The 27,094-nt window shown below is 38.7% G+C and overlaps 1 protein-coding gene across 1 annotated transcript in view; it reads left to right on the top strand.

The window, feature by feature from the left end:
• Nucleotides 1–26,001, top strand: part of RGS7BP (regulator of G protein signaling 7 binding protein) — a 111,396-nt gene extending 85,395 nt beyond the window's left edge. Inside the window, exons 4-6 of the mRNA XM_032279832.1 lie at nucleotides 6,404–6,551; nucleotides 10,356–10,426; nucleotides 21,258–26,001. Coding sequence (XP_032135723.1) covers nucleotides 6,404–6,551; nucleotides 10,356–10,426; nucleotides 21,258–21,349 — 311 coding nt within the window. The 3' untranslated portion in view covers nucleotides 21,350–26,001. The remainder of the gene's footprint in view (nucleotides 1–6,403; nucleotides 6,552–10,355; nucleotides 10,427–21,257) is intronic.
• The last annotated feature ends 1,093 nt before the right edge of the window (nucleotides 26,002–27,094 follow it).

The raw sequence follows: 27,094 nt of genomic DNA, 5'->3' as shown, positions 1-27,094 counted from the left end.
TTCTCTGCATTCGTCAAATGGTCAATGGGGGGACAAGGAAATCCTGCAGGATCCTACAGGAGGACTTCTAGGGGCCAGTGTGGAAGAGGCGTACATCATTCATGCTTGGAGTCCATGGGCCATAGCTCTGTCACACAGCCATTTCTAGTAGTAAGAGTAAAAGAAAATAGAGGATAACAAACACAAAACAGTCTCCCACAACCTTGAAAAACAAGGAAGGATGACTTCAACAAACTAGAAATGTTGAGAAATCTGTCAAAGCTAGAAAGCAATTGGGATCAGATTGGTGAAAATAAATGAACTGAGGAAACCCTAGCAGATAAGAAACTCAAGAAGAAATTCAAGCAGGAGAAATTTTCTGTGAAAATGAGATCAATTCCAGAGATTCTTCAAACTCAGAGTCAACAAATGCAAATCATGGGAAAGATTGCTGGAAATGCTGTCAGGAAAATTCATGTTTGAAATTGTATTAAGGAAAAGCTGGGCTACCCCACACTGAGCGGCAGAGACTATCAGTGCTTGCCCCAGGAGGACACCTAGTGTGAGTGTCAGGACTGGGCAGCAAAGCAGAAAAGAGTATAAAATAAATCTGAGCCTCCACAAGGACAGCTGCAGAAGAAAAAGAAAGTGAGCACATGACTATAGTGCTTTTTCCAGACTAAATTACTCAATATATTTCACTGGTGTTGGAGTTGTAAACAGGAAACTTAGATCAGGCACGGGGCCAAAACCAGGCAGGATACCCAGGTACCCTCTTTGGAGATGGGAAACTCTCGCACCCAGAAGAAATGCTTTACACCCATATCATCCAGCCACACACCCTGCCCCTTCTCCATCATCACCAGAAGAAGGACATTGTTATACTAATGGGGAGACAGAGGTCCTGAAAAACAAATTTGAATAGACATTCAGGAATGACAACATTTTTAAGAAAAACAAACACTATAAAAAGAAAATAAAATACAACAAATGACCAATACTTGAACAAACTTTTAAAGTGATACAAATTTAAAATATATGTGATCAATATATGCAAAGAGATTTATGAGTGCAAATTCATAAAACAAGTTTTGTCTTTAACATAAAGGAAGTAGCCAAATTTGTTGGAAGTAAAAATGTTATCAATCAAATAAAAATAGATGGGTTAATTAGTGTTGGGAGACAATTCTCCATTGGTCTCTCACATTCTGTACATCTTGCAAAAATAAGGCACTGACTGTCGTTTATTTTACCCTATCTTTTCAAGGATGTTTATTTAGGAAATGCCTTGGAAAACAGAGACAGTGTTTCTTTCAGAGCAAGGCATGCTTACTATTCAGTACAATGAAAATGTTTCCCTCTTCAGCAAAGGGCAGACATTCTTATAAAAGACACAGCATCCCTAAGCTCAGGGTTCTCCCCTCCTGTCATACAGCCCAGTGTGAGTGCAAGTACTGTTTGGCCCTTTTGCACCTCACTGTGGGAATTAGGACTCAAAAAACCAGCACAAATGCTGATCCTCTGGCTATTGCTGTTCTGTGAGTAATAAACAACCTTTGTATCTGACCCAGAAATCTCATGTCTTCTTCCAGCATCCATGAAACTACAATAGCCTAATTTGCAAGCAAGGTGAAATCTCAAGGAGTTCAAGGCTGCAGTGAGCTATCATCATCACTGCACTTAAGCTTGGGAGACACAGTGAGACCCTGTCTCAAAAAAAAAGAGTAAATGCAGTGCATAATCCCTAAATGGACCCCTCATTTTAAAAGAAATGAGAAAGTATTTTATTGAAACCATTGGGGAAATTTAAATATAGACTACATATTAAATAATAGTATAGAATCAAATTGTATTGAACCATATTTAATCAAAGTTTAAAAAAATTTGGTGCATCCCTAAGTATAAAAAGAGAAAAGAACAATGTCATACTAGTTATTAGAAAAACTTAGTTTGAAAATGAATTTATATATCCAGCCAATTAGAATCTAAGTGTGAGCACCAAGGGAGAGAGAGAGAGTAAAAGAAGAAAATGTATTTTTGGTCATGTAAAAACTAAGAAATTTTGCATTCCACAGGTCTCCTCTGAAGTAATTAGTCAAGGATATGCTTCCAAAAATAAAAACTGAATTCGAGAAAGAGGAAGATATGTTTGAAATCCAAGAAAAGGTGGTAAACAAAGAAATCAGGAGCCATAAATAAACAGCATTAGGGTATGAAACAGTTACAAGGGAAAACCATATTCAACTTTCTACTATTAAAAATGTTGTCAGTGGATGGTTTTCTAGGACGAATGAATTATCAAAATTAAGAAGAGAAAACATTTTAAATAAACCATTAAACCTAGACAATGCTTAAAAAGTAATCAATGATTCATGCTTTAATAAAGGTCAAAGTCTCACATGATAGTAATTTATAGTTTTATTGCAGTGGATTCAAAATTTCAGTGGAAAAAGTACACTGAAGGAGAACTTTCTCTATCAAATACTAAAAACATAATAATTAAAATGTCGTGGAATTGACACAAGGATAAACAAATAAATAAATAAATATAAAATAAAATAAAATAGCATATCCAGAAATAAACCCACATTTATGTGGGCACTTAATAAATTAGAAAGAGCAAAGTCAATAGAAAAGTCAGTAGATGCTGTTGGGGCAATTGGCTCTTCATTTGAGCTAAAAATTTAGATTCTTATATCATACCATACATAAAAGTAAATTACAGATGAATTACAGAACTGAACATTTCAAAGCTCTGCAAGTATTAGAAGAAAATATAGGCAAGACATAATACCAAAACACATAAAAGAATAGATGAACAGCTTTGACTATACAAATTTAACTTTTGACAAAATACATTGCAAACAAAATTAAAAGACATGACAGAGTAAGAGATATAAACAGTATATATAGCAAATAATCAGTACCCATTATATGGAGAGAAGCCCTACAAATCAATAAGAAAGGCAACCCATTGTTTAAATGGGAAATGATACAAATAGAAAATGTAAAGAACAAACAAAGGTGGTCAATTAAACATGGGAAAATAAATTTTTACCTATGTAACAAACCTGAACCTGTACCCCTGAACTTAAATTCTTTTAAAAAACAAAGTAGAAAACAAAAAAGAAAAGAAGTTTAACCTCAGTACAAACAAAGTAAATGAAAAATAAAAGTGCAATGAGATTCTATTTCCTCCCCATTAGGTCAGCAAAAATTAAATGTTGATAATATGAAGTGCTGGAAAAGAGGTGGGGAAATGGGCCCTCTGGTTTATCACTGGTGGACGTAAAGTATAAATTAGCATAGCCTTTTCAGAGGCCAATTTGGCAATATATATTAAAATGTAAAATGTGCGTACATATACTTTGTCTCAGTATTCTGCCTCAAAGGATCTGTTTTATATTGGCATATTGTGGAAAAAGAAAAAAATTACAACCTAAATTCCTTATTATGGAATACTGCCCATCCATTAGAAAGCATTCCATAAATTAAAATGCACTAACATTAAAATATCTCTAAGCCGGACTACAGTAGCAAAGCAGATTGTGTAACATATATAGTATAATTACATATTTTAATGCTGTGTGTCTATTGAGATCCTACTGTGTGTAAGCCTTGGTCTTTTGCAGTAGACTTACAGAATTGAAGAAGACAGGTATAATTATTGACTTTACAGAGTTTATCTACAAAGTTTGGAGGTGAGAGATGAATGTGGGGCTGGGAATGGCAAACAATAAACTAGTAACCAAATACATAAGCAAGATCATTTCTGATAGAGGATCTTTCTATGAAGGCAATAAACAGGTAATGTGGTGAAAAGGGATCCTAACATAAAGTCCAGTACTATTGGTAAATGAGAGCAATTATACTTCACTTGCAGAGTAAACATGACACCACATACATTCCGGAATTGAAAACCTTTTAAATCCATATTGATCTTTTCTATCTTTTAAGGCATGTTAGCTAAGAAGATACTATATCAAACTTCTGCTGAGATTTTTTGAGCTCACAGAAACCCCTAAACTGAGGGCCAACATTCATGGTTTCCATTCTGGTTCAGCTACTTTAGCAGAGTTAGATCTAAAAGTCACTGAAAATAGGAAAAGTAGGTTATTACCTCCCTTCACAAGCCCATAGGGCTGTTTCAGGATCTTTGAAATCCTTAAAATGATGCTTTACTTTGAAAAAGTTACGGAAAGGCATTTGTCTTGTAAGTAGCAGAATAATCGCAGGTGTTAAGTATAATCAAAAGTTTGTCAACTAGATTCCATTTATGGCTTTGCATGTAAAAGGTTTAATATGAGGGAGGTGGAGAGAGGACTCCAACCAGGAATATCACATTTCCCACTGTCCTCCCTTGTCTCCATTGGGATAAAAGCTTCAGGCTCTTATCCTGGACCACAGGACAGGGAATAATATGGCCCCAAAGCCCATGAACCAGAGAATTCTGGTGAATCTTCTTCCCCTCCTCCTCTTTGATGCCCAAATCATAATCCATTCCCCAAGGCATTTCCAACCCACAGGAGTGTAACAGAAGCCTTCAGGTTTTGAAAAGCAGAGGACTGTTTTGGGGAGCCCTGTTTTTGCCCCCTCCCCTTAGCTACCCCTGCTCAGACTCACATCCTAAGGCTGACCCTGCCTAGAGATATGTGGCTGGTAGACTCACTGCAGTTGCCGTACTCTGCCAGGAGGCAAAATGCAAATGCTTTTAAGAGGTCAATGCCCTCCAACTGTGAAATGGTAATGTGCTAAATTATGTGCTTAATTAACATCCCTGCAAGAGCATACCATAAAATTGGAAAAACAATTCCTCAGGCAAGTCCCATCATCCAGGATCAATGTGCATAAAGCACACAAGAAAGGATCAAAATTTCTCATCAGTAAACTTGTACATGTGCTCTAGCTGAATGTCCAGAGGTTGATTTCTACTATAGGTTGGTGAAAGGCATACAACCAATTAATTGCTTCGCTCTTTCTCCTTGTGCTATTACCACATGGGTTAGAAACTGCAGGATGAGATTTTTGCTACTTCCCTCCAGCAGGAATCCAAGGAAAAAACTTCCTGTTAGATCTTATCGTGAGCAGCCATCCTCTTCACAAGTTTGTATGTTTCATTTTTTCGTTAGTTTTCTTGTTAATGCAAAACAATCACAGCAGGATTAGGAAAACTGAGCTAAGAGGTGAGCTGATACAGCCACGGCCTCAAGAATGTTAAATGATACGGGCTGTAAGAGTTGCTTAACAACTAGTCTGGAGTTATATCTACATGATAAAAATAAAACTGGATAAAGGAAGAAAAAACTATATATAATAGTTATCCTTTTTCCAGACTACATAATGTTATACAACAGCTTTGTAATTATTTGTATAATGTTTTTGTTGTTTAACTCTAGCACTGTAAGCTCCTGAGACACTTTCTTTCACCTCTTTATCTCTAGCATCAATCCCAGTGCTGGTAGCTGACACTCAAGATATATTTGTAAATAAATGAATGAATGAGTGAGTGAATGAACAAATGATTAAGCCAGGTTTAAAATTCAGTTCTCAGGCCTCATTGACCATTTCCATGGTACTAGGATACCCCCTGTGAATGCACAGATTTTCAAAAAAGAATAAAAGACATTCAGAGATTATGCCTAGGCCATAGACCACAACTTTCTATGTAATTTCATATAAATTTATGGCTGAACCAGTTTGAAGATTTGTTTCTAGAAAGTACTGATTTATTCACTTGAGGTCAATCATGGTAAATACAAGTCTTAGTGGGTACGCAGTGCATTGCTGTGGACGGCTACCCAGCACATGATGTTCACACTTGAGTTGATGGTGCTTTATGGTCTCAGCAGTGTAAGGCTGAATCAAGGTCGGGCTCTCTTCTCATAGAAGATGTGCTGAAGGAGACTGGAGAGCCAAGGAATTGGAAGGCAGCTGCATGATCCCTGCTGCAAGCTGAGAGGGCCAGTGTTTAGAATCAGAGAAAACAGCAGGGGCTCTCATTCTTTCTGCTGGGTGTCACCTGTTCCTGGCCCTTTTACCTGCCCCTGCATCGAAGCACTAAAAGCCAGTAGATTTCACAAGCTAATTTCCTCCTCCTGAGCTAACTTAATCTAATTCACTAAGAATGGGATATAAAACACTAATACTCTACCAAAGACAGAGGCCTTAATTTTATCTTGATCTTTAGGTTGCACTGACCTCATGCTGTCTTTCCAGAATGTTGTGAAGACATGCCATACATACACCCACAAACACACACACTCATACATGTATATATAATTATTTTATTACTAAGAAAGTTGTGAGGGCTAATGGAGCATTTGACTCAATGTATAGCCAACCTTTGCAATGACATCCTGTGTATAGAACCTGCATTTATGAGTTTTTATTCCTCTTCTCTTTACCAACACCCTCCCTCTCTTAGGAAAGGAACTTGGTGGGGGAACCAAGAGTTTGGATTGCAAAATTGAGGAAAGTGCTGAAACACCTGCCCTAGAAGACTCCTCATCATCCCCCATAGATAGTCAGCAACATTCCTGGCAGGTTTCCACAGACATTGAGAACACTGAAAGGTAAGTGGGAAGTTACCCTGAATAGGCTGCCAATCCTCCTCCAGCTAATGCTCTTAGGAGCCACAGAGAGACAAGGTTTTCTAGTTCAGACTCAAAAACAGGGCTTTCTTTGGTGTGCCAGAGGAGCAGAGTGCTGGCAGGGACCCTGAAGACTGCCTAATCTGCAGACAAGAAAACTGAGACAAGAGAGGGTAAGCAGTCCAAATCCTGCGGAGGAACACTAGCAGCACCCACAGTAGGCGCAGGCTCCCAGGCCTCTGCTTCTCCCACTCCAACACATTGTATCTCTGTGGAAAATGAGAACAGTGTGCTGCCTTGGAGGGGAGAAAGTCTACATGTTGTCACAGTTCACCTACTGGGCTGGTGCCCAAAATTCCCATTTGTTTAAGGGAGAAAATCCAAAATTACACAAAGATGCCTCCAGTAGAGTCTCAGATTTCAGGTATATGGAACAGGCTGCTTAGCTGCCATTCGGGGGCTAAACCTTCTGTCCATTTCACAAAGGGCTTTTCCCAGGGCTCCCTTCCCTTACTCTCCATAAGGTGGCTGGTGGCCCCTCAGTGGTCAAAGCAAGTTAATTCATTGTCTTAACTTCAGTAGCTCACTTCTAGAGAGGCAGTTTATTTCCTGAAAAGAAGAGACTCTACAGTAATTTTGTTTTATTTCGGAAAAGAGAGTAATAATAATATTATAATAAATACCTTTTCCTATCTAGATGCTAAAAATGACATTTTGTGAGGCAGTAAGATAAGGCTCTTGTTTATTTGCCTTTACACTGATATCTGTGCCCTTTGCTACTAATGTCCCCAGAGCTCGCACCAAGCAGCTAAATGAATACTGGGCAGTTCTACTGAGTGTTCTGTGTGTATGAGGTTGAGTCACTGACAAGATAATGAACATTTTATTTTTTTTATTTTTAGAAATATAACACACAATGGCATTTATAGCCATTGTGGTTCTACTTTCAGATTGTAATATAATTCTAAAGCTAATTACCAAATTTCTATGTTTATAGAAAATTGGAACATGTGGTAATTATGTGCTATTAATAAAACTTGGATTTTGTATAAGCTTGGAATACAACAATTCAAACAATAAAGCTGTTTGGCACAGTTTGATTGCACTATAGACAAATGATGAGGGACTGATTTATCTTAATTTATAAAATAGAAAATTCTGAGCTCTGTTCTTAGGAAAAAAAAATATATCTGCTGAAATGCCGTATCAGGGCATAAACCATCAGCGAAGCCATTTTCCTTTGCAAACCTTGGACAGCAGCTGTATCTAAGCCTTATAAGCTTATAAGAAGGGTTGGTGGTAAGAGTAGGATAGTTATGGCCCAGTGTTGGCAATGGTTCAGTTCAGCCTGAAAGCCCAGATTCTGGTCAAAGGAAATGGAAGTAGGCACAGTGGACCTGGTCTGGGATGTGGCTAACTCAGTTCTCCTTGGCTCTCTGCCTTGAGAGATTATGGGTCTCAAACTGGGCTATACAGTTAAGTCATCATGAGGGAATGTTTAAAATACTGATCGCTTGGTGCCACTATAAGGCAACTGAATCAGACTCTGTTGGGGTGGGACCTGGGCTTAAGGTGATTCTCCTGTGCACAGCCAAGGTGGAGAATGGGTGCTTTATTAGAGGAGACCTTGCCTCAATCCCCCATGTTGCATTCCTAGCCCTTTCTCACCCATTCCAACTGCCTTTGAAATCTTAAATGAAAACAGACTGTGCTTTGCATTTGTGGACGTGGGGCCCTGTTTCCTTTCTCCTGCCCTCCTCTCTCACCTGATCAGCATGCAGCCCATAGACACATCCTCACACCTCACACCCATGGGAGTGGATTTGGAATGGTCTGTTTTTTGTTTTTTGAGACGGAGTCTCGCATTGTCATCCAGGCTATAGTGCAGTGGCACAATCTTGGCTCACTGCAATCTCCACGTACTGGGTTCAAGTAATTTTCCTGCCTCAGCCTCCCAAGTAGCTGGGACTACAGGCGTGCACCACCATGCCCAGCTAAGTTTTTTTGTATTTTTAGTAGAGACAGGAGTTCACCATGTTGGCCAGGATGGTCTCGATCTCCTGACCTCATGATCCACCCACCTTGGGCTCCCAGAGTGCTGGGATTACAGGTGTGAGCCACCGCACCCAGCCGGAATGTTTTTACAGGTATATTTCTGCAGATCCTCAAGGCTGCTTTCCCTTTTTTTTCCCAATCACTTATTACTGAGACTTGAGTTACTCCTCACATATCAGTCAATACTTGAAAAGGAGCCCCCATGAGGTCTCCAGAATTACCCTAAGAAAGTGGTCCTCAAACCGTGCTCAACAGAACAGTAGTGTTTTGTGAAGCGGACTGAAGGGTTTCATACCTAAAATTAAATGGTGACTGTCTTTCCTCAAATGCCAGAAGAAAAATAAATGAGTACAATTTCTTCAACTTTAGGATGATCTTCCCCACAAAACTTTCCTAAACCCATGGTACCTGCCAGTGCTTACCTATCCTCAGTTAATTAAAAGATGCATCTGCTTTTTGTACCAAATTATGTTCCTGGCTGTTTTAAATGAAATCTGCCACTGCATCCTGTGGTTTCAAGTGCACTGTCTTCAATGCACAACTACCTGGACATGGGTAGGAACCATTGTACCAAGGGTTTCACAAGGTCAGTTCTCCCCTACCTTAGACTAGAAGCCTCCTGAGATGGCTTCCTGCTTTACAGTTTGGGAGTTTTATGACCACGTATGCTCTGAGATGAGGGAAGATATTGGATGTGTGCAGTGGCACGGCATGCTGTAAGCTGAAGTCAGGAAGTGTGGAGGGACGGGTCCCTGCTAGAGGAAGGCCCAGCTGTCCCCAGGTGGGGTGGTTTTCCCTCTCTTTCTCATACTGCACCCCCTTCTGTTTCAGCCATTGTAAGGAGTTCTTCTCTGGAAGTTTTAGAATTTGTTACTCTTTTGTTATTCCAAGTCAATTTAATAAGTGTTGGCCCTGGTGAATGCTTAATACCTGAGTTACACTGAATTCTAATCATGGTAATAAGAGACTTTTAAAACCAAGCAGAAGATGGAATTGGAGCCCATTGTCTTCAGTGAAGCAACTTAGAAAACCAAATAGCACAATTTCCCACTTATAAGTAGAAGCTAAATGGTGGGTACACATGGACATGGGGTATGGAATGATAGACATCAGAGACTCAGAAGGGTGATAAGGTATGGGTGATGAGAAAATACTCAGTGGGTAAAATGCACATTATTGGGGTGATGGATGCACAGAAAACACAGACTTCACCACTATGCAATATGTCAAGGTTACAAAACTACAGTTGTACCCCTTAAATTTATACAAATTTTGAAAAACAAGCAAATAACAGCAAGTGAATATACACAGCCACTATAGTCCTCTGACCATAAAGCCTGGATAGCACCATCACCCATTCCTCAAGTTTGCCCTGTTGCTCCAGTTGTACACCCTTGGCCTCTCTTTATAAATCTAAAGCACTGTCCTCGTGACCAATGGCTCTTCTCTGATCTCAGCCAGGTCAGACTAGAGGCAGAGATGAGGGCTCCTACAGAAGAATGCCCTGTAGAAATGTTTGGCAGAGTAGCTCTCATTTTTTCCTGAGCCAACCCATCTCAGATTTTTTTTTCTTGTAAAAGCAAAATAAATTCAATATTTGCCTAGTGCAAACTAGAGCTAGTACAATTAGACACAGACTCTCATCCTTCAGTTGTCTCATAGAACAGATTGTTTGAGATTTCGTTTTGAAAATTTACAACTGATTATTCTGTCTTTTTATCAACTTTACAGAGACATGCGAGAAATGAAAAACCTTTTAAGCAAACTCAGGGAAACTATGCCTTTACCACTGAAAAATCAAGGTAAGTCTTGTCATTTCTCTTTGAGGCAGAGGATGTTTTTGATGGGAAAACCTTGGGAATTGTTTCGTGGAAATTAAAGCATGTGTCTTACACAAACAGTAAAAGACATTGAGTATTCATTTGTCTTTCCTCAAATAGATATCAAAATGAGGCTAGAGACTCTGGTGAACACAGCTTGCTCTGAGGGGGCCCGAGATACATTCTGACCTTAAAATAAACTCTTCCTCCACTGGCCCTGTTACTCACTGTGGAAAGCACCATTGCAGGCACAGCAAGAGACTTAAGAACACTTTCAAAGGAAGATCTCTGCCACCCACTTGTGTAATTATCTTTAAAAAGTAATCCAAAAAATTAACATATATTGAGAACTTACAGCATGCCACTATTCAAAATACTTTGAATGTATTTTGAATCGTGGCATGCTGTAAGTTCTCAGTACATATTAATATTTCTCAATATATGTATTAACTTATTTAATTCTAAACAACTTTGAGGGAAATGCTATTAGTGTTTCCCAATTTACTAAAAACTGGTGCACAGAAAGGTTAGCTAACTTGGCCAAGGTCACACAGGCTGTAAGTAGAAAAGCTGGGATGTGAATTCAGGCAGTCTGTCTCCAGAACTATCCTGTGGGAGTGTATGCCCTAACACAGAAATGAGAGGGCTAGAATGAGGGAAAGTCCTCTGCATGCCTTTGAAACTATTGTATCCTCAGTATCTGGAGCATTGGGACATAGTAGAATAACACCTGTCACAAACAATGGATGTTTGTTAAATCTGCACCTACCTTCGCAGCCCCAGAGATTGACAGGACCAATAATAAGCACTTACATTAAGCATACATGGCTGGAGCAGCCATAGGTGAAGTATCAACTTCAGAGAGTGGTACAAGAGGTGAATAAAGGCTTCTAGGAGGCAAGAAAGAAACTCCTCTTGTTTTCACTGAGCAAAGCCTGATGGGAGGGAAGACAGGGTGCCACTTGCCTTGAAGCAAGGAGGAGGAGGAGGTGGATTTGGCAGTGGAGCTGGAGGCTCCTCTTGGCTCCAGGAGCAGCTCAGCAGAAGGTGGAGGGGTGGAAGTGAGAACACCAGATGAAGAGGCTGAGGAGTAGTGTGGCCTGAGCTGCACAGGGGTGGAGGTCAGAAAATAAGCAGGGGCTACAGCACATCAGATAACTCAGAACATCCCCTGAAGGGGCTGCTCACCAAGGCCAACTGGCTTGAGCCACAGGTGTAATATTTTAAGAAAGTGGAAAACATGCTGTAGTGATGAGTGACTGCTCTGACCACTACATGGAAGATTGTTGCCAGAAATAAGCACAGTGTTTAGAACCAAGGGCTTTGAATTAAGGCTAACCGTGGGTTCAAATGCTGTCTCTGCCACCGTGCAGCTTTGCACCCGGGAACAAACTGTTTAACTTCTGCAAATGTATTTCCTCATCCCTGCAAAGGGGATAATAGTATCACCTACTTCAGAAGTTTCTTGTGGGGATTAAATGAAGCAATGTGTCATATGCCTACTACCAAACTTAGAGAGCAAACACTTGACAAATGCTTTGTTATTATTATTGTTGTCACTGTCATTATTATTATTTACAATCTGGTCAACCCAGCTTTGCTCAAGAGAACCCCAAATCACCATCAAATACAGGAATCCCTGCTACCACTCACTCTGCAACAGACCATGTGTAGTGTACATGTGAGGCTGGTCTTGAGCCTGCAATTCAAAGCATTGGCCCTGGGACTTTAGATCTGCAGCTCAAGTCTGAAGCTGTCCTCAGTGTCTTCATAGGTTTGGCAAGCCTCCTTCAACAGTAGTACCCTGGCCTCTCGCCCTCCTTCACATTCAGCTTTCCAGGAGGATGGCTGCCCAGGGCCCCCCAGTCTGAATTTCTTTAGGATCTTATTGTCAAAACATGACTCTAACGGGATGAAAACCATTATATTTTAAATCACATCATCCTAAACATTCCCTCCCCATTTAGTGATCATTCATCCAGCAGTTTTTGACTGTTTGTTAATAGACAGAAATTTTGTTTTATTTAGTTAGGTAATTTCTAATCATAAAGAATATCATATAAATATTTTATGTGACTTTGTATCACCTTCATACACACAGAAAAAAATTAGAATTGTAATAACATTTTAAAATATAATAATAATAATTGAAGGTTGATATCGTGAGTGAAAACATGACTGAAAAGGGAATAGTCCTCAAAATAAATTATACCCAGGACTTGAACCTTGGATCTATCTGGGAAATAAAAAGCAAAATGCTAGAAAGGTGATGCAAGAACTTATTCAGAAGGAAGTGGTGCAGTAGGATTTTAATAATCAGAAATAACTGAAGTAAAGGATTATGGGAAATTTGAGCTTCTTCCCTGAGGGGAGAAATGGGAACCCTTCACATGCGACAATACATCTCTGTTCTGTATGTGTTTAACATGACCTCACAGCCTACTTAGCTGACCTTTGGGGAAGGGGACTGTGTCTGAACTGGAGGATCCAGAGGGAACCTGACGAGTCTCTCTGGGAACATTTTGACAGATGCATATGGCACCTTTAATGAAGAAATCATAGATTCTTCTTTCTACGTAGACTGAGATAGACCATAGAGGCTTCCCCAATTCCTTCCTGGAATTCTTTTCAGGTGGTTTATTTATTATACAGGTCTAGGTTAATATGCGCAGAAAATGGTGCAGGGTAAAATGTGGAGAAAAGTATTCCAGTTCTTTTCTGCAGGACCTTATTGTCAAAACATGATTCTAATGGGATGAAAACCATTATAGAAAGCCATCTGTTTTCTAACTGCTTATTTCTTTTCTCTTTTTATTCTATTTACATGGGTCTTTAAATGAGAAAAAAGATAAAAGTTACCACTCCTGGTCCCCATTTTTTCCATCTCAACCCCTGACCTGTAAAAATGCTGCTGAGTCCCCTATTCTCCAGGCTCCTTCTCAGCCTTCAACTCCAAAACAGTTCCATGTTTATTCAGCATTTAAAGATTTAATCCTACCTTCTCCTCTTTCTACTACAGTCAAAACTCGATTCAACAGCAGTTTACTTTAAATCAACTTTCAGTGGACTCAACAACAGTTTACTTTAAATCAACTTTCAGTGGACTCAACAACAGTTTACTTTAAATCAACTTTCTTATGTAAGAAAGGAAGGTGGCCAAGGGCAGGAATTTTAATGGTTAGTGATTATGCCTTCATTTTTAGACAGTCTTTTCTTTCCCATCCATCCAGTTTAAGACTAGAGGCAAAGAGATGCACAAAAGAACGAGCCACCCTTGCGCAGCTGAGTTCCGCCACAGGCTGCAGACAAGGGCCAGATCTCCTGGCTCTCGGCCCGCTATTCTTTCCACTGCTTCAGCACCCCTCCTGTCCTACATTCTAGGTCACTGGCAGTGCTGTAGGGAGCTTCATTAATTATGATAGTCTCGCTGTGTCAAATGGATTACAAATGGAACCACCTGTGGGGAGCCTGCAAGGTTATTGACAAAGGCTAAAAGGAGATTGGAAAGTGAAGAACAAGCATCTTCTAAATGTATGCTGTTATCAAACAAAACAAATCAACAGAAATAAATTAAGCCTGAAAGACAGTCTCACCTTTTCCAAAATTCTGACTTAATGAATGCTGTGGGAGGTGTTGGTATGTTCACTCTTGCATAGAATTTGGTCGTTGATGCCATGCACAAGAATCAGTCTGGAAGTAGGTAAGTCAGGAACTGACCCAGGCTAAAACGAGTCCCCTCCTGTGAACAATATTACGCCAGACTAAATTGAGCCGAGAAATAGTTCTCCCAAACTCATAGCATGCTCCTCCAGTCAGGACCCCCATATCCAGAACCAAACCTGGCTGTGTCAGGCAGAAGAGTTCTCAGATATCTGGCTGAAGAGCACTGGGCAATTATGCCACTATCTAGCATAGAGATGACCTTTTAGGTCCTTCCCCCAAGAGCCTCATAAAGACTGTCTGTGTTTCTAGCTGCTGTCTGAAAGTCATTCTGGGCAGTTTCACTGGTAGTCCCATATCCTTTGCAAATTCTGCAATCTCTTGTCCAGGATTCAGTGTGACATATATAAACCAACCTAATTTCTTAATGTATTACTCTATTATGTTGAGCTCCTACTTATAAACGTGAAATGTCTACTCATGATATCTACTGAAGGAAAAACAGACCTCTCACTCCAGCAGCCTTTGTCACCATCAGTATCAAACATATAATGGTCACCAATGATGTGTCAAGTTCTGTGCTAGGTGCTGGGGATGTCTCTCCCCCACTAAAACCTGTCCCTCACAACAGGGAAAAATTGGATGGGAATCACCTGGGAAACCTTTCCAAATGCCACATGCCTCCTCTCACACAGATTCTGGTAAAGCCTTCAGGGTTGGGCTGAAAACAACTAGTACATATGCAGACATACACACAGACACACACACATACACATGCGCACACACACACACACGCACACATACACACACACATGCACACATACACAGAGACACAATTGGAAAGATACAGAAATTAGTGCTCACAATATAAAATGCCATAACGGTCAGACGTGGGTTGCTACAAGGTATATTAGATTCTCATCTAGCCCAAGCTTGAATTGAAAATGGGGAATTATTAGGGATTGCTTTTTAGAAGGTATCTGTGCTGAGAATTTTTAGGACAAGTAGCAGTTAGCCAAAGAAAGAGATACAAAAAAGATAGTCTAGGCAGAAGATTCTGGATGTGTGAAGGCATATGGGGAGATGAAAAAGCAGGGATTTTAATGAACTACAAGCCCTTAAGTAGTTAGGAAAGCCTCTAGACAAGAGGCTTAAGAGAGAGAAAAGAGAGGTAGGTGGACTGTATCAGGCGCCTTAGGCCATGTTAAGAGGATTGGGAGCTACTGGAAGGATTTCATGAGGAGGCAGGTGCAGTAAACCACGTGAGAAATGCTTAAGATCTTACCTAAAGTAGGGGATTGGAGAGGAGGACAGAGAGAATTGGATGTGGTGCATAAGGAGAAGCAGAATCAAGGAAAAAACCCAAGTTCACACTTGGAAAATGGAGTAAATAATGATGTTGGTCACCAAGTTAGAAAAAACACAGGAGTAGTAATAAAGGCAGAGAACAACGTTTGGACATGAGGGAACCCTCCGGAGCAGTGCTCAGTGGTTAATAGTGCTGAAGTGAGACATGTGGTATGAGAGGACTGAAACACAGATTTGAGCATCATCAGCATAGTGGGAATTGAAGCCCTACCAACAGTGTGTGCACAGACAAGAGTCCCGGAATACCAAAACATAAGGTTTGAGAAGAAAGAAGAGCAGTGTACAAAGGGGACTGAGATGAAAACTATAAGAGCATTATGAAATAAACCAAAGAAGGTTGCAAAGAAGGAATGGCCGGTGGTTAAGCTAAATATGAACTGAAAGCGTCCACAGGATCTAACAAGGTAGTCTCTTGTGATGTTGGCAAAAGCAGCTTTCTTGGAATTTTGGGCATGGAAGCCTGGCTAAGGAGGAGGGGAAGTGAATGGCAGATGATGAGCTGGGGCAACCAGGGTAAATTCATTAAGGCTTTTATAAAGAGTTGCTTAAAGAATGGTGGGAAGATGGGATTGGATGCAGATGATGTGCCAAGAGCTGCAGTGATTGTTTATAGAAGCAATGGGAATGTGAGGGAATGCAGAAGCATGTAGCGTCAGAAAAGACTGTGGGGGGAAAAATGTTTAATCTCTGAAGGAGGGCTTGCCATTTGTCTAAGGAGGCAGGACTTTTCTGAAAAGAGAAGTGGCAAGTGTAAAGGCAGCAGCCAAAAGAAAGTATAGGCATAGCTAGGGAATTCTAAGTAGTTCTGTGTGGGGTTATCTCCTCCTTCACAAGCCCTTCATTCTAGCCAGACTGGATTGTTCACTTGGACCCAAATATAGGCTGCCCTTGATCACTTCTCTTTATTCACACTGTTCCCTCCATTCAGAATGCCTATCCCCTGCCACTTTCACCAAATGTCCATGTTCTCATTCCTCATGGCCCAGCATGTACACCAGGGCCTCCATGAATCTTCCACAAACATCTTCTTCCTTCTCCTACAAATGGGAGGAATCTCCCCACTTCCCCTGCCTGGAAATTTTACAGCAATGTATTCAGATCTCTCTTATGGTATTTTTCATGAAGCCTCATAATTACTCAAGGAAAGGTCCTTGAGGCCAGGGACCATCTTTCTATTAGGACCCATCTTGGCATTATCCTCAGTACCCAATGTAGAGCCTTGTACTTAGCAGGCCTTCTGTTAATTCAGTGGTTCTCAAAGTGTGCTCTTAGGACCAGCAGGAATGTCTGAGAACTTGTAAGAAATGCTGATTCCCTAGCCCCACTCCAGAGCTACTGATTCCGAAATTCTGAAGGTGGGATCAGCAATCTGTGCTTTAACAAGCCCTCAGATGATGCTGATGCAGCTAATGTTTGTGAACCACTGGGTTACCTGAGGGTCTCTTTTTTCCCCTGGAATAGAAATGTGTAACTGCAGTGTATTGGAAGCATTTCTCATCACTTGTGTAAGTAATATTTTATTAGCAAAATAAATTTGAGCAATGGAGAAGTGGTTTGGGGGAATTGCAGTGTCCCTGGCTTTAGCAGCATTCAAGAATTAAACATTGAGGCTGGGCATGGTGGCTTACTCCTATAATCCTAGCACTTTGGGAGGCTGAGGTGGGAGGATTGCTTGAGGCCAAGAGTCCAAGACCAGGCTGGGCAACATAGTAAAACTCTGTCTCTCCAAAAATAAATAAAAAATTTTTAAATACTATAAAAGAATTAAACATTGAATGACTGAGGTTTGAACTTACTGATGGCCAAATTTCCTACTTTTTTTTTTTTAAAGTTTCTCCTATGCTTTATTTACTCTGCTTCCCTTTCCACCTTTCATTTTCACATTTAAAACTGTCTTAGGTTATAGTTTTCTGAGAGTGCGTACTTTGGAGAAAAGATGCTAGAAAAGTTTTAATTATAAGCCACATCTAAACAAACTTTTGCAATAAAAATCAAAGGTTTTCTGATAAGGTCAAGTGGATAATTCCAGAAAATTTAGAATGAGTGGGAAACATTCCCTTTTGCTTACATTCTTGCAGCTCTTCTGTTTATTCAGTGGTTCTGAAAGTGTGGTTTTAGGACTAGGAGCAGTATCTGAGAACTTGTAAGAAATGCTGATTCTCTGGCCCTACCCCGGAGCTCCTGAGATAGGCCTTCAGAGACAGGATTTCAATCAATGTGGAGAGACACATTTCCTTGGAGCTGGATGCACTTTAGACCATCCCAGGCATCATTACTGGCTGGTAAATTTCAGCATTTACTGCAGGTGTCAGCTCCCCATAGTATAGAAAGCTGCTCTGAATTTCTGCCAAGAATTTCTGAGCTTTTCTATCACCTCAGCCTTAGGTGATGGTCAGACAAGCTCTAAGCAAGGCAAAGGTGTCACAAGTGTGCAACAAAGATGCCCGAAACCAGCAGTTGTCCTTAATGGGCAGCCTGCCCTTTGCTTAACATCTGAGCACTTTCTCATCAATCTTAACAATTCTATTCACTTGTGAGAGAGACATAGAGTACACAGACATAAATATATATATTGTGTATGTATGTGTACATAATGTGTATACATATGCTGTATATATATACATGTATATCTGATTATACACACACACACACACACACACACACACACACACACACATATATATAAAGAAAGCTGAGCAAGGAGAATTTCAATAACACAAAAGGCTGTGCTATTGAAAGGCTTTGGGTTTGTTTTCAATCCACTGTAATAAATACACAGATATAAGGGTCAATCTTGATAAAATTTCATATCTGTGTATAATACCTACTTGCTTTTAATATATACAAAAACAAGACAGTGGAACTAAACATACAACCACAACATAAACATATACATTTTCCTTTGTAAATATAACATTGTGGTAGACATTTCCTCATTTAACAGGAGCAAAATACATCAGTGTTGCATTCTGTAACATATGAAGACCTCTTAAATCCCTCCACAAATCAGATAAGTGTTTGGGAAAGGGAAGGAGATACCAGAACTCAGAAAATAGATCTTCCAAGTCTTAAATAAAGAGCACTATGAAGATCTTTCTTTCTCATAAATATCTTCATAGTTTTGGTGACTCTGTTTTAGGGAAGCATTGAATTCCGGGTGAATTTGAGTTTCAGGAAGATCAGTCAGAGTCCAAGGAGATACTGAAAGGTAAAATTCTGTACCCTTCCGAGTTTGCTATATCTTTGCCATATCCAACCAGGTTAAATACATTGATCAATTCATGGTTAAAGAAGTAAGAGTCCTAAAAATGATGAGAAAAGTAGTTATTTCTTTCTGCTCCAAATATTTCATGGTCTATCTCTGAAACGTTCTCCTGAAAAATGAGGCTAATGCTTAGTATCTAACATTGTTTTCAGTGTCTTAACTATTTGGGGGCAAGTTAACTTTAAAAGAAAGATATCCTCTTTTTCACTCTCAAAATGTTGACATCCAGATTATAGTAAAGTATTTTCCCTATGGAAAGGACAATTACAGTCCTATTTTTCTCCATGTTAACAGAATATGAGCTTTAAGAGAGGATTTTAATCTCTGGAGACTGGGAGGGTAGACTGTGTTTGATTCATTTGATATGCCCAGCGGGGGTGCCTGTTTTCTTCTCTGGCTTGGACTTGCTACTCTAGTTCTATCTAAATATATAACATAGTGCAACATTCTAAGGAACACTGTCAACCTTGGTGGGTGATACTAATTTACAAGTAAGTGTGACACATTAGAGCCTTTGGGAAGGGGAGGAGAAGCCCAGGCACTTAGATGAAACTTTATGTAACAAGACTGGAAAGCCAGGATCTATTTTTGTTCTCGGCAGTTTTCTGAGCATTATAAACCAAAAAGCATCTGAGACAAGTCTCAATCAATTTAGAAATTTATTTTGCCAAGATTAAGTACATGCCCATGACACAGCCTCAGGAGGTCCTGAGAACATGTGCCCATGGTGGTCAGGCTACAACTTGGTATTATACCAAGGAAGATATAAGACATCAATCAATACAAATAAGATGTATGTTGGTTTGGTCTGGAAAGGCAGGACTACTGGAAGCGGGGCTTCCAAGTTATAGGCAGATTCAAAGATTTTCTGATTGGCAGTTGGTTGAGTTATCATCTAAAGATCTGAAATCAATAGAAAGAAACGTCTAGGTTATTATGATAAGGGGTTGTGGAGATCAAGGTTTTATCATCATGTAGATGAGACTTCCAGGTAGCAGGCTTCAGAGAAAATAAATTATAAATATTTCTTATCAGACTTAAAGAGTCTGTTCTATCAGTCTTAAGGTCTCTGTGTGATGTTAACTCCAGTCAGCTTTGTCTGAATCCCCAATGGGAGGAGAGTATAATGAAGAAAGTTCAACTGCCTCTTCCCAACATGGCTTGAACTAGTTTTTCAAGATAACTTTGGAATGCAATCAGCTGAGAGGAGGGGTCCATTCAGGTGGCTGGGGAGGACTTACAATTTTATTTTCGGTTTACAGCATCTAGGCTCAGTAATCAAGGAAAACAAGCCCCCTTCTACAAATCAGTTCTATTGAGGTGGGGCACATTCTTCACTTTAGCTATCTCTTCATCTAACTTCTGCTTCTGTGCCCTTAGCCAAGCATCCATCCCCTTTAAGATTAGGATGAGAAAAGGAGGGAACTCCTTACCCCACTCTGGAAGGAAAGTGCAACTAGTCTGGGCAAAGCTTAGGTACATTAACAGTCACCAATGCCAATCAACCGTTTTGTTGACCTTAGCTCCAGTCTGACCATGTCCTAGCACTGCCCTGGTTGGAAAATTCTAGATTATCCTTTTGTAGTCCTTTGTGTCTTGAACCCACATCAGCCAGTTCTGTTTCAACAGGATATTTCTACCCATCTTCTCTTTTGGATTGCACTTTTTTAAAAAAACCCAACTCTTTGAACCAGATTAGGTTTACTGGTTTATTTCTTCCTCTACTCATCATCATCCTAAAAATCTCAAACCAAAACGTATTAATTCAACAGCTGGCAGTCTTTTCTGAATGCCCTTGTATACAGAAATCTATAGGAAGTGCTGAGAAAAGACTCGAGAGGAAATAATTGAAACATGAAGAGACATGAATTCGGTGAATGAAGGCACAATAATGATCCAATGCAAAGGAAAATAGTTAATAATAGCTATTTTAACTAAATGCTTCCTCTGTGCTAGACACTAAGCTACCCACCATGGCTAAATGTTTTTCATAGATTATTTCATCTAATCCTCACCTGGGCTAAGTTTTATTAAATCCTATTTTACAGACAGCAAGCTTCAGTTACATGTTCGAAGTCACAGAATTGGCAAATAGCAGAGGCAGGTTTAGAAAAGAAGCCAGCCTTACTCATAAGCATGAGTTCTTTCCAATAAGATATATACGTTTCCCAACTGAAAGACTGCCTCTGAGCAGTTTCAGTTCAAATTTAAGCAGTAGCCCTCAGCCTTGAGCTATTTTGCCTCTCCTTCAGGGAACATTTGGTCATAACTAGGGACATTTTTGGTTGTCACAAATTGTCATACAGTGCTACTGGCATCTGATGAGTTGAGGGATGCTGCTAATCATCCCACAGGGTTCAGGACTGTCCCCCACAACCAAGAATTATCTGGTCCAAAATGCCAACAGTGCTGAGGTTGACAAATCCTGATTAGGAGGATAGTGGATTTTTTAAGCCACTTCCTAAAAAGCAGGTTGTTGTGTCTATACCTCACTCATGTGCACATTTTGTCTCATCACAGATGACAGCAGCCTTCTGAATCTAACTCCGTACCCCCTGGTGAGAAGACGGAAGAGACGGTTCTTTGGGCTGTGTTGTCTCGTCTCAAGCTAGGTGGCTCCTCCTGGAAACCCACTGAGAACATCTGAAAAAAAATCACAAAACCCAAGGACCTCCAGACAGCTGAACCACACAGTTATTGGTTTTTGACTATGTTTTCTATGCTTCCTTATTACTTTTATCCGCCTCCCCCTGCCCTTTTAAATGATTTTACACTTGAAAGCAGCTGCCGTCAAGAAAAAAAAGAACAGATTCAAAAAGCAGGCTGTTTTTAAAAGGAAATTTTAAAGCTGACATTGTGCATGTCTGCTCCAAACCATGCCATGACAGATGCAAGATTTATGATTTTTAAATTATTTAAAGGTTTTTTTAAATGTATTATACAGAGGAAAAATTTTTCACATATAATAGTATATCTATAGCTCTTGCTGATCTCATGTTAAAAATTATCATATATAAAAGAAGTCTTTAAACATAGAAATCTATTTAAAACTGAAAAACTGTGTTCAGAAAACCAATCTATCAATATCATTAGAAATAATATTATAAGCAAACATATACCACCTCACCTATTGCTTTCTCTGCACTCATTTACATTTAGTCTTCCATTCTGTCAGAATCTAAGAGCTTCAACATGAAAGTATCTTAATTTATAATGCAACAAAAGCCACATACAAAAAATACTTAAATTTTGTAAATAAACAATAATCCTAATACCTTCGTACAAATGCATATGGGCAACTAATTTCTTTTTGATCCAATGGTGTCTTTTTCAGCTTCTTGGAGAATGAAGTAATCCAGTTAGGAAATGGTGTAGTAACATATACAATTACCCTCAAATGTAAAATCAAATATTATTACATTTTGTTCTAATTGAAATCTGAAGCATGGTGTCTGCACATCAGCATAGTATTAAATCTTATAGGGCATGCTGGAATTAGCTCAGATCGTAACAATATTTAACATTTTACATTGTTAATAAAGTTTTTTAGTTAAGCTAAGCTTGTCTCATTTTAGATGACTATGCAGATAAGACTTTTCCAATGTGTACTTGGTGTCTTGTCTTACACTTAGACTCTTGAAAGCAGGACACATTAAGCAATACTACATTTTAGAAAGGAGGAAGCCACATGCTTTGTTTTTCTGCTCACAGCTTTGTTGTGATCTTTCTTCGCTAAACTTATAACATGGTACAAATCTTGTTATACTTTCCCCTGTTCTTCCTTTGGCCCATTTCTCAGACAAAATTTCCCTTGGGTTAAGAGATCAAGTCTTTGCACTTCTTTTCTTGTTTTCCATGGTCTGAAAAATCTTCAAGTCAGACAGGAGGCACCGGTGTCTAGTACAATAGAATGTTGAGCTAGATGCCTATAAGTGGTTTATCTAAGACACGCCTTTAATCCCAACCCTATGCTTTTCTCAATATTTATATGCACAGACATTTATATGTATACCAATATTTTGACCTAAAAACTAAATATATTAAGGCCTTTAGCTTTAGTGAAGATGAAGAAAGGTATGGATGAACACTACTGTAATAATTATTGTATTAGGTTGAATTATATGAAATTTCCTATATTTGACTGTTTTGACCTACGAAATGGCAATTTCATATAGCTCATCCTGATATCTGATGTGAAAATTATACTTGGAATTTTCTTCTAGCTCTTTTAATTCAAAGTGAAGGAATTAAAGGGTTGGAAGAGAATGTTACACAGGTCTCTATTTAGATCATACCAGCTGGTTTTTGGCCTTATTCTTTGAATCTAGAGCTGTGTTCTAATGAACCAGTAACTAATGCATGGTTATAGGCATACCTGGCTTCAAAAAAAGAAGTAGCCATGGAAAGCTGTATGAGAAAATCACAATTTTCTGAATCAAATATTTGTAAAACTATCTGGCTATTTAAAGACTCTTAGGGTGAATACTCCCTGGCAAAACAAGCAACCCAGAATTACCCTGGTCTGAAAACCTTGATTTAAGCTTAATATCCTTTTCTGAATCTAATTCATTTTCATCCCCTAAGGTTATTTCATTTGAGATCCCTTGTTTTTGAGAGTTTGATGTAGCCCAGTTTGGCAGCTCTCAGCACCTGCCTCAGCCCTCTCCCATACTTCTATGAACTCTAGCTTCAATCTAGTTCCTACTAATCCATGCAGAGTTATTAACTGATAAGCCCAATCTTGCTGTTCAGCACATTCCTCTAAATGCCTGACCTAAATAACTTTTGCTTGGTTAACTTGTGTTCATTCTCACCTTAGTCTCAGTGTGAAAGTAACACTTACCTTCTGTGCAATTGTCCTTTGTACAACTAAAGACTGTTAATAAATTCAGGTTTCACCTCCATGTCTGAAAAGGCTGTAGTAGCTATTCATGGAGATAAGAATTTGTCTAATTACCTAGCCAGACTTTGCATATTTAAGGTAATATATTCAGCTACCGTATCTTTTATTCATAGTGCCTGTTTTCCAGTCTTTGATCAGTTTTGTAGTTCCTGCAGGTAAACTCCAAGATTTATAGCTCCTCTTTCAGTAGCATATCCTAAAATTAAGTTTAGTGCTCAAAATCCTGATAACCTACACTGTCTCATGGTTACATAGTAGGTAATTCACCGTCTCCCCTTAGATAAGCCAATACATCCCCTAGGAGCTGTCCCACTCTCCTCTCACCTACCAAAGGATTTTCTCAGGTGTGGTTCCAAGCGATAAAGTTCTACTGTCTCTGCTTCCTGCTGGTAATTCACTTTCAGATTAGCAATAACACTGAGCTGATCTCTAGGGGTAAGAAGAGAACACTGAACTCATTTTGTCGCATGTGCCACATGCTTGAAACAGAAAAGGATGTAAACTTCTGTGGCATACATTCACCCATTTTCCCACTATATCTTTAATATCCCATGTTGATTTTTTTTCAGATTACAAAGACAATACATGTTCTTTGTGGGAAATCTGAAAAATACTACCAAATAGAAAGAAAATAAAAATCACCTGAATTCCACCATGACCACATTGTTTAAAACCACAGTTCTGGGCTTTAAATCAGTCAGGGGCTGGGCCCAAAGGCACTTTTGTGTAAGACAAGTAAAGAAATGCCCACAAGGCCAAGATGTCACTTAAAAAAAAAATCTGGCCAGTCATGTTTTGCATGTGAGGAACCGACTCACTGCAAACCACTGGTTATGCCATTATTCAGGGGTACATAGAGAGCTTTAGAAGTAGCATAGTCCTGATGCCTCCTCTAATCAATTAAAGCTCTTGGGGTAAATTCCAAAATTGCCAGACCATTTTGTTTCTCTATGCTTCTATAAAACCAATCAGGAAACAGTGTTTGGCAATACTGCCACCTACTGAAAGCTGAGCTTCAGAGTGACACAAAAGAATGTAAAAGCATCTACTTTGTTATAAACAGCAAACAAATTGACCAGATTAACAATGAGCCCATCTGGAATTTAAAACTCTGAAAGTGCCAACATTGAAAGGATTAAGATATCATCCAGCCAAACCTCCCACACTAACCCACACACACACACAAGCAATATCTATCATTTCTTTGTCTTAGGAATGTCACCAAATACAAAATGCTGAACTTTCAGGTAACCATAGGTAGGATGCGAAAAAGCTGTGATACTATTGGCCTCAGGATAGATCATTAGAATTAAGTATATAGACCATAATAGACCTAATAATATAAAATAATTGAGTATATTATAAAGATGGCATTCCAGATAGATGAAAAAGTTCGGATTATTAATTTATATTGGGATAACTGGTTAGCCATTTATTGAGAGAAATTTCTATATCTCATAATTATTATCAGAATAAATTCCAGATGAAATAAGGATTTACATATTCAAGCACATAAATAAGCATACAACAGACTAGCAGGCAAAGTGGGTGGATATTTATTGAATTTAGTGTGAAAAAAGCCTTTCTTTGAGTGACACCAAAAGAAAAAAAACAGAAAAAAATAGATGGATGGAATTTGACTAATTAGAAATGCAAAACTCTTACGTAGTAAAAAGTAATAAACCAAAATGAGAAAACAATATATGCAACAAAAAGTATAGCTCTCAAATACATATCAAGAGCTTAAACATCACTACTTTTGGGACATTTCCATGACTACAACCCCCTTCTCAACCAACTGTTTCCATTTGATTCTTTCCCTATCGAACATTTTCATTATTGCTTGTTTAATTGCCTGTTAATCCCTATTAAATTGGAAGAATAAGAAGGCAGCAACATTGTCTATTTTGCTTATTGTTGTATCCATACACCTAACACAATGCTAGACACAAAGCAAATGCTGAAAACATACTTATTGAAAGAGTGGATAATGAATGAATGAATAAATGACATTTTATGACTCAAGGAGAATCAAATTTTTCAACAGAAATGGGACCAAGGACACAAACTGGCAATGCACAGTAAACTGAAATAATGTACTAATAATAAATATGAAAGTGTTTTAATATACTAGTAATAAAAAATGCAAGTTAATACTATATACTCCTTTTTACAAATCAGAAAGGCAAAGAGCATAAAGAATTAAAGTTCCCAGGGACAAAAAGGAAGTATGGAAATAACATCATCTTACAGAGTCAACAGGAATATAAACTGATTCCACCTTTCTGAAAAAATATTTGGTAATATATTTTTCCTGCATGCCTAGTAATTCTACTTTAGGGAAAGACTCCTTTAAATGGGTCAGAAAATAAAATGAGCTAAGATGCATTTATTCATTATTCAAAAGTATGTGCAAGAAAGGATGTTTATAGCAGCATTATTTGGAGAAGTGGAAAAATGTAAATAAGCCTAGTTTATAGGGTTGGTTAAATATGGTACAGCCTTTCAATGGAATATTGTGCACCAATTAAGAATACGCACCATATGTGTATTAATTGAAATGTAAAAGCTATATTGTTAGATGAAAAAGGAAGTTATAGAGGAATGTTTATAGTATGATCCCTTTTTAAAAATATGTGTATGCATGTGTGCATCAAAGAGTCTGAAAGGATACTTGCCAAAGTGTTAACAACATTTATCTCTGGGAGGTGAGATTTGGAGCAATTATATTTTCTTTTTGCATATCTGTAACTTCTAATTTTTCCACAATGAGCATGTAGTATCTGTATAATTTTTCAGGGAATAAACAATGATGTTCACAATATATATTAAATGAAAAACACATGTTATAAAACAGTATGTATAGTATGACACAATATTTGTAAAAAGAAAATTATATATAAATATATCTATGTATGTATATATATATATGCATAAGAAAGCTAGGAGGACACATACTAAAATGTTAATAGTAGTTATCTATGGGTAGTGGGATTATGGGTGATTATTTTTTCTTTTTGCTTTTCTGTGTTTTCTAATTTTTCTACAATGAACATGTATTACTTGTGTAATAAAAACTAATAATAAAAGTTTTAAAAAATGAATATGTGAGAGGGACATTTTTGACTCACCACTTGTCTTCATCCTCTTTTCCCACCCCATTCCCATCCGCTGCTTGGCTTATTCTTTCTCAAAATATGGGCAGTGGGGATATGGAGAGGAAACAACAGGCACCAGAGCTTTTGAGAATAGAAGAGATAGAGTGACACCAAGAGTGGTGAGAAGGAAAGAGAAAGGAAGGAAGAAAGAGTCTGGGAAAGAAGGCAGGAGAGAAAGAAACCGCTAAGTGAAGTCAGTGGAGGAAGGCGTAAAACAGGCTTAGAAACTTTTTCACTAACAATAGCAATGGCTTTAAATTTAGCTCAGGTTTTCTGATAGCTACAGCAAGAAAAAG

This window comes from Sapajus apella, unplaced genomic scaffold (assembly GCF_009761245.1).
Source record: "Sapajus apella isolate SASKATOON/1434 unplaced genomic scaffold, GSC_monkey_1.0 scaffold1, whole genome shotgun sequence".
NCBI lineage: Eukaryota > Metazoa > Chordata > Mammalia > Primates > Cebidae > Sapajus > Sapajus apella.
This window is presented reverse-complemented; position numbering and strand designations above follow the sequence as displayed.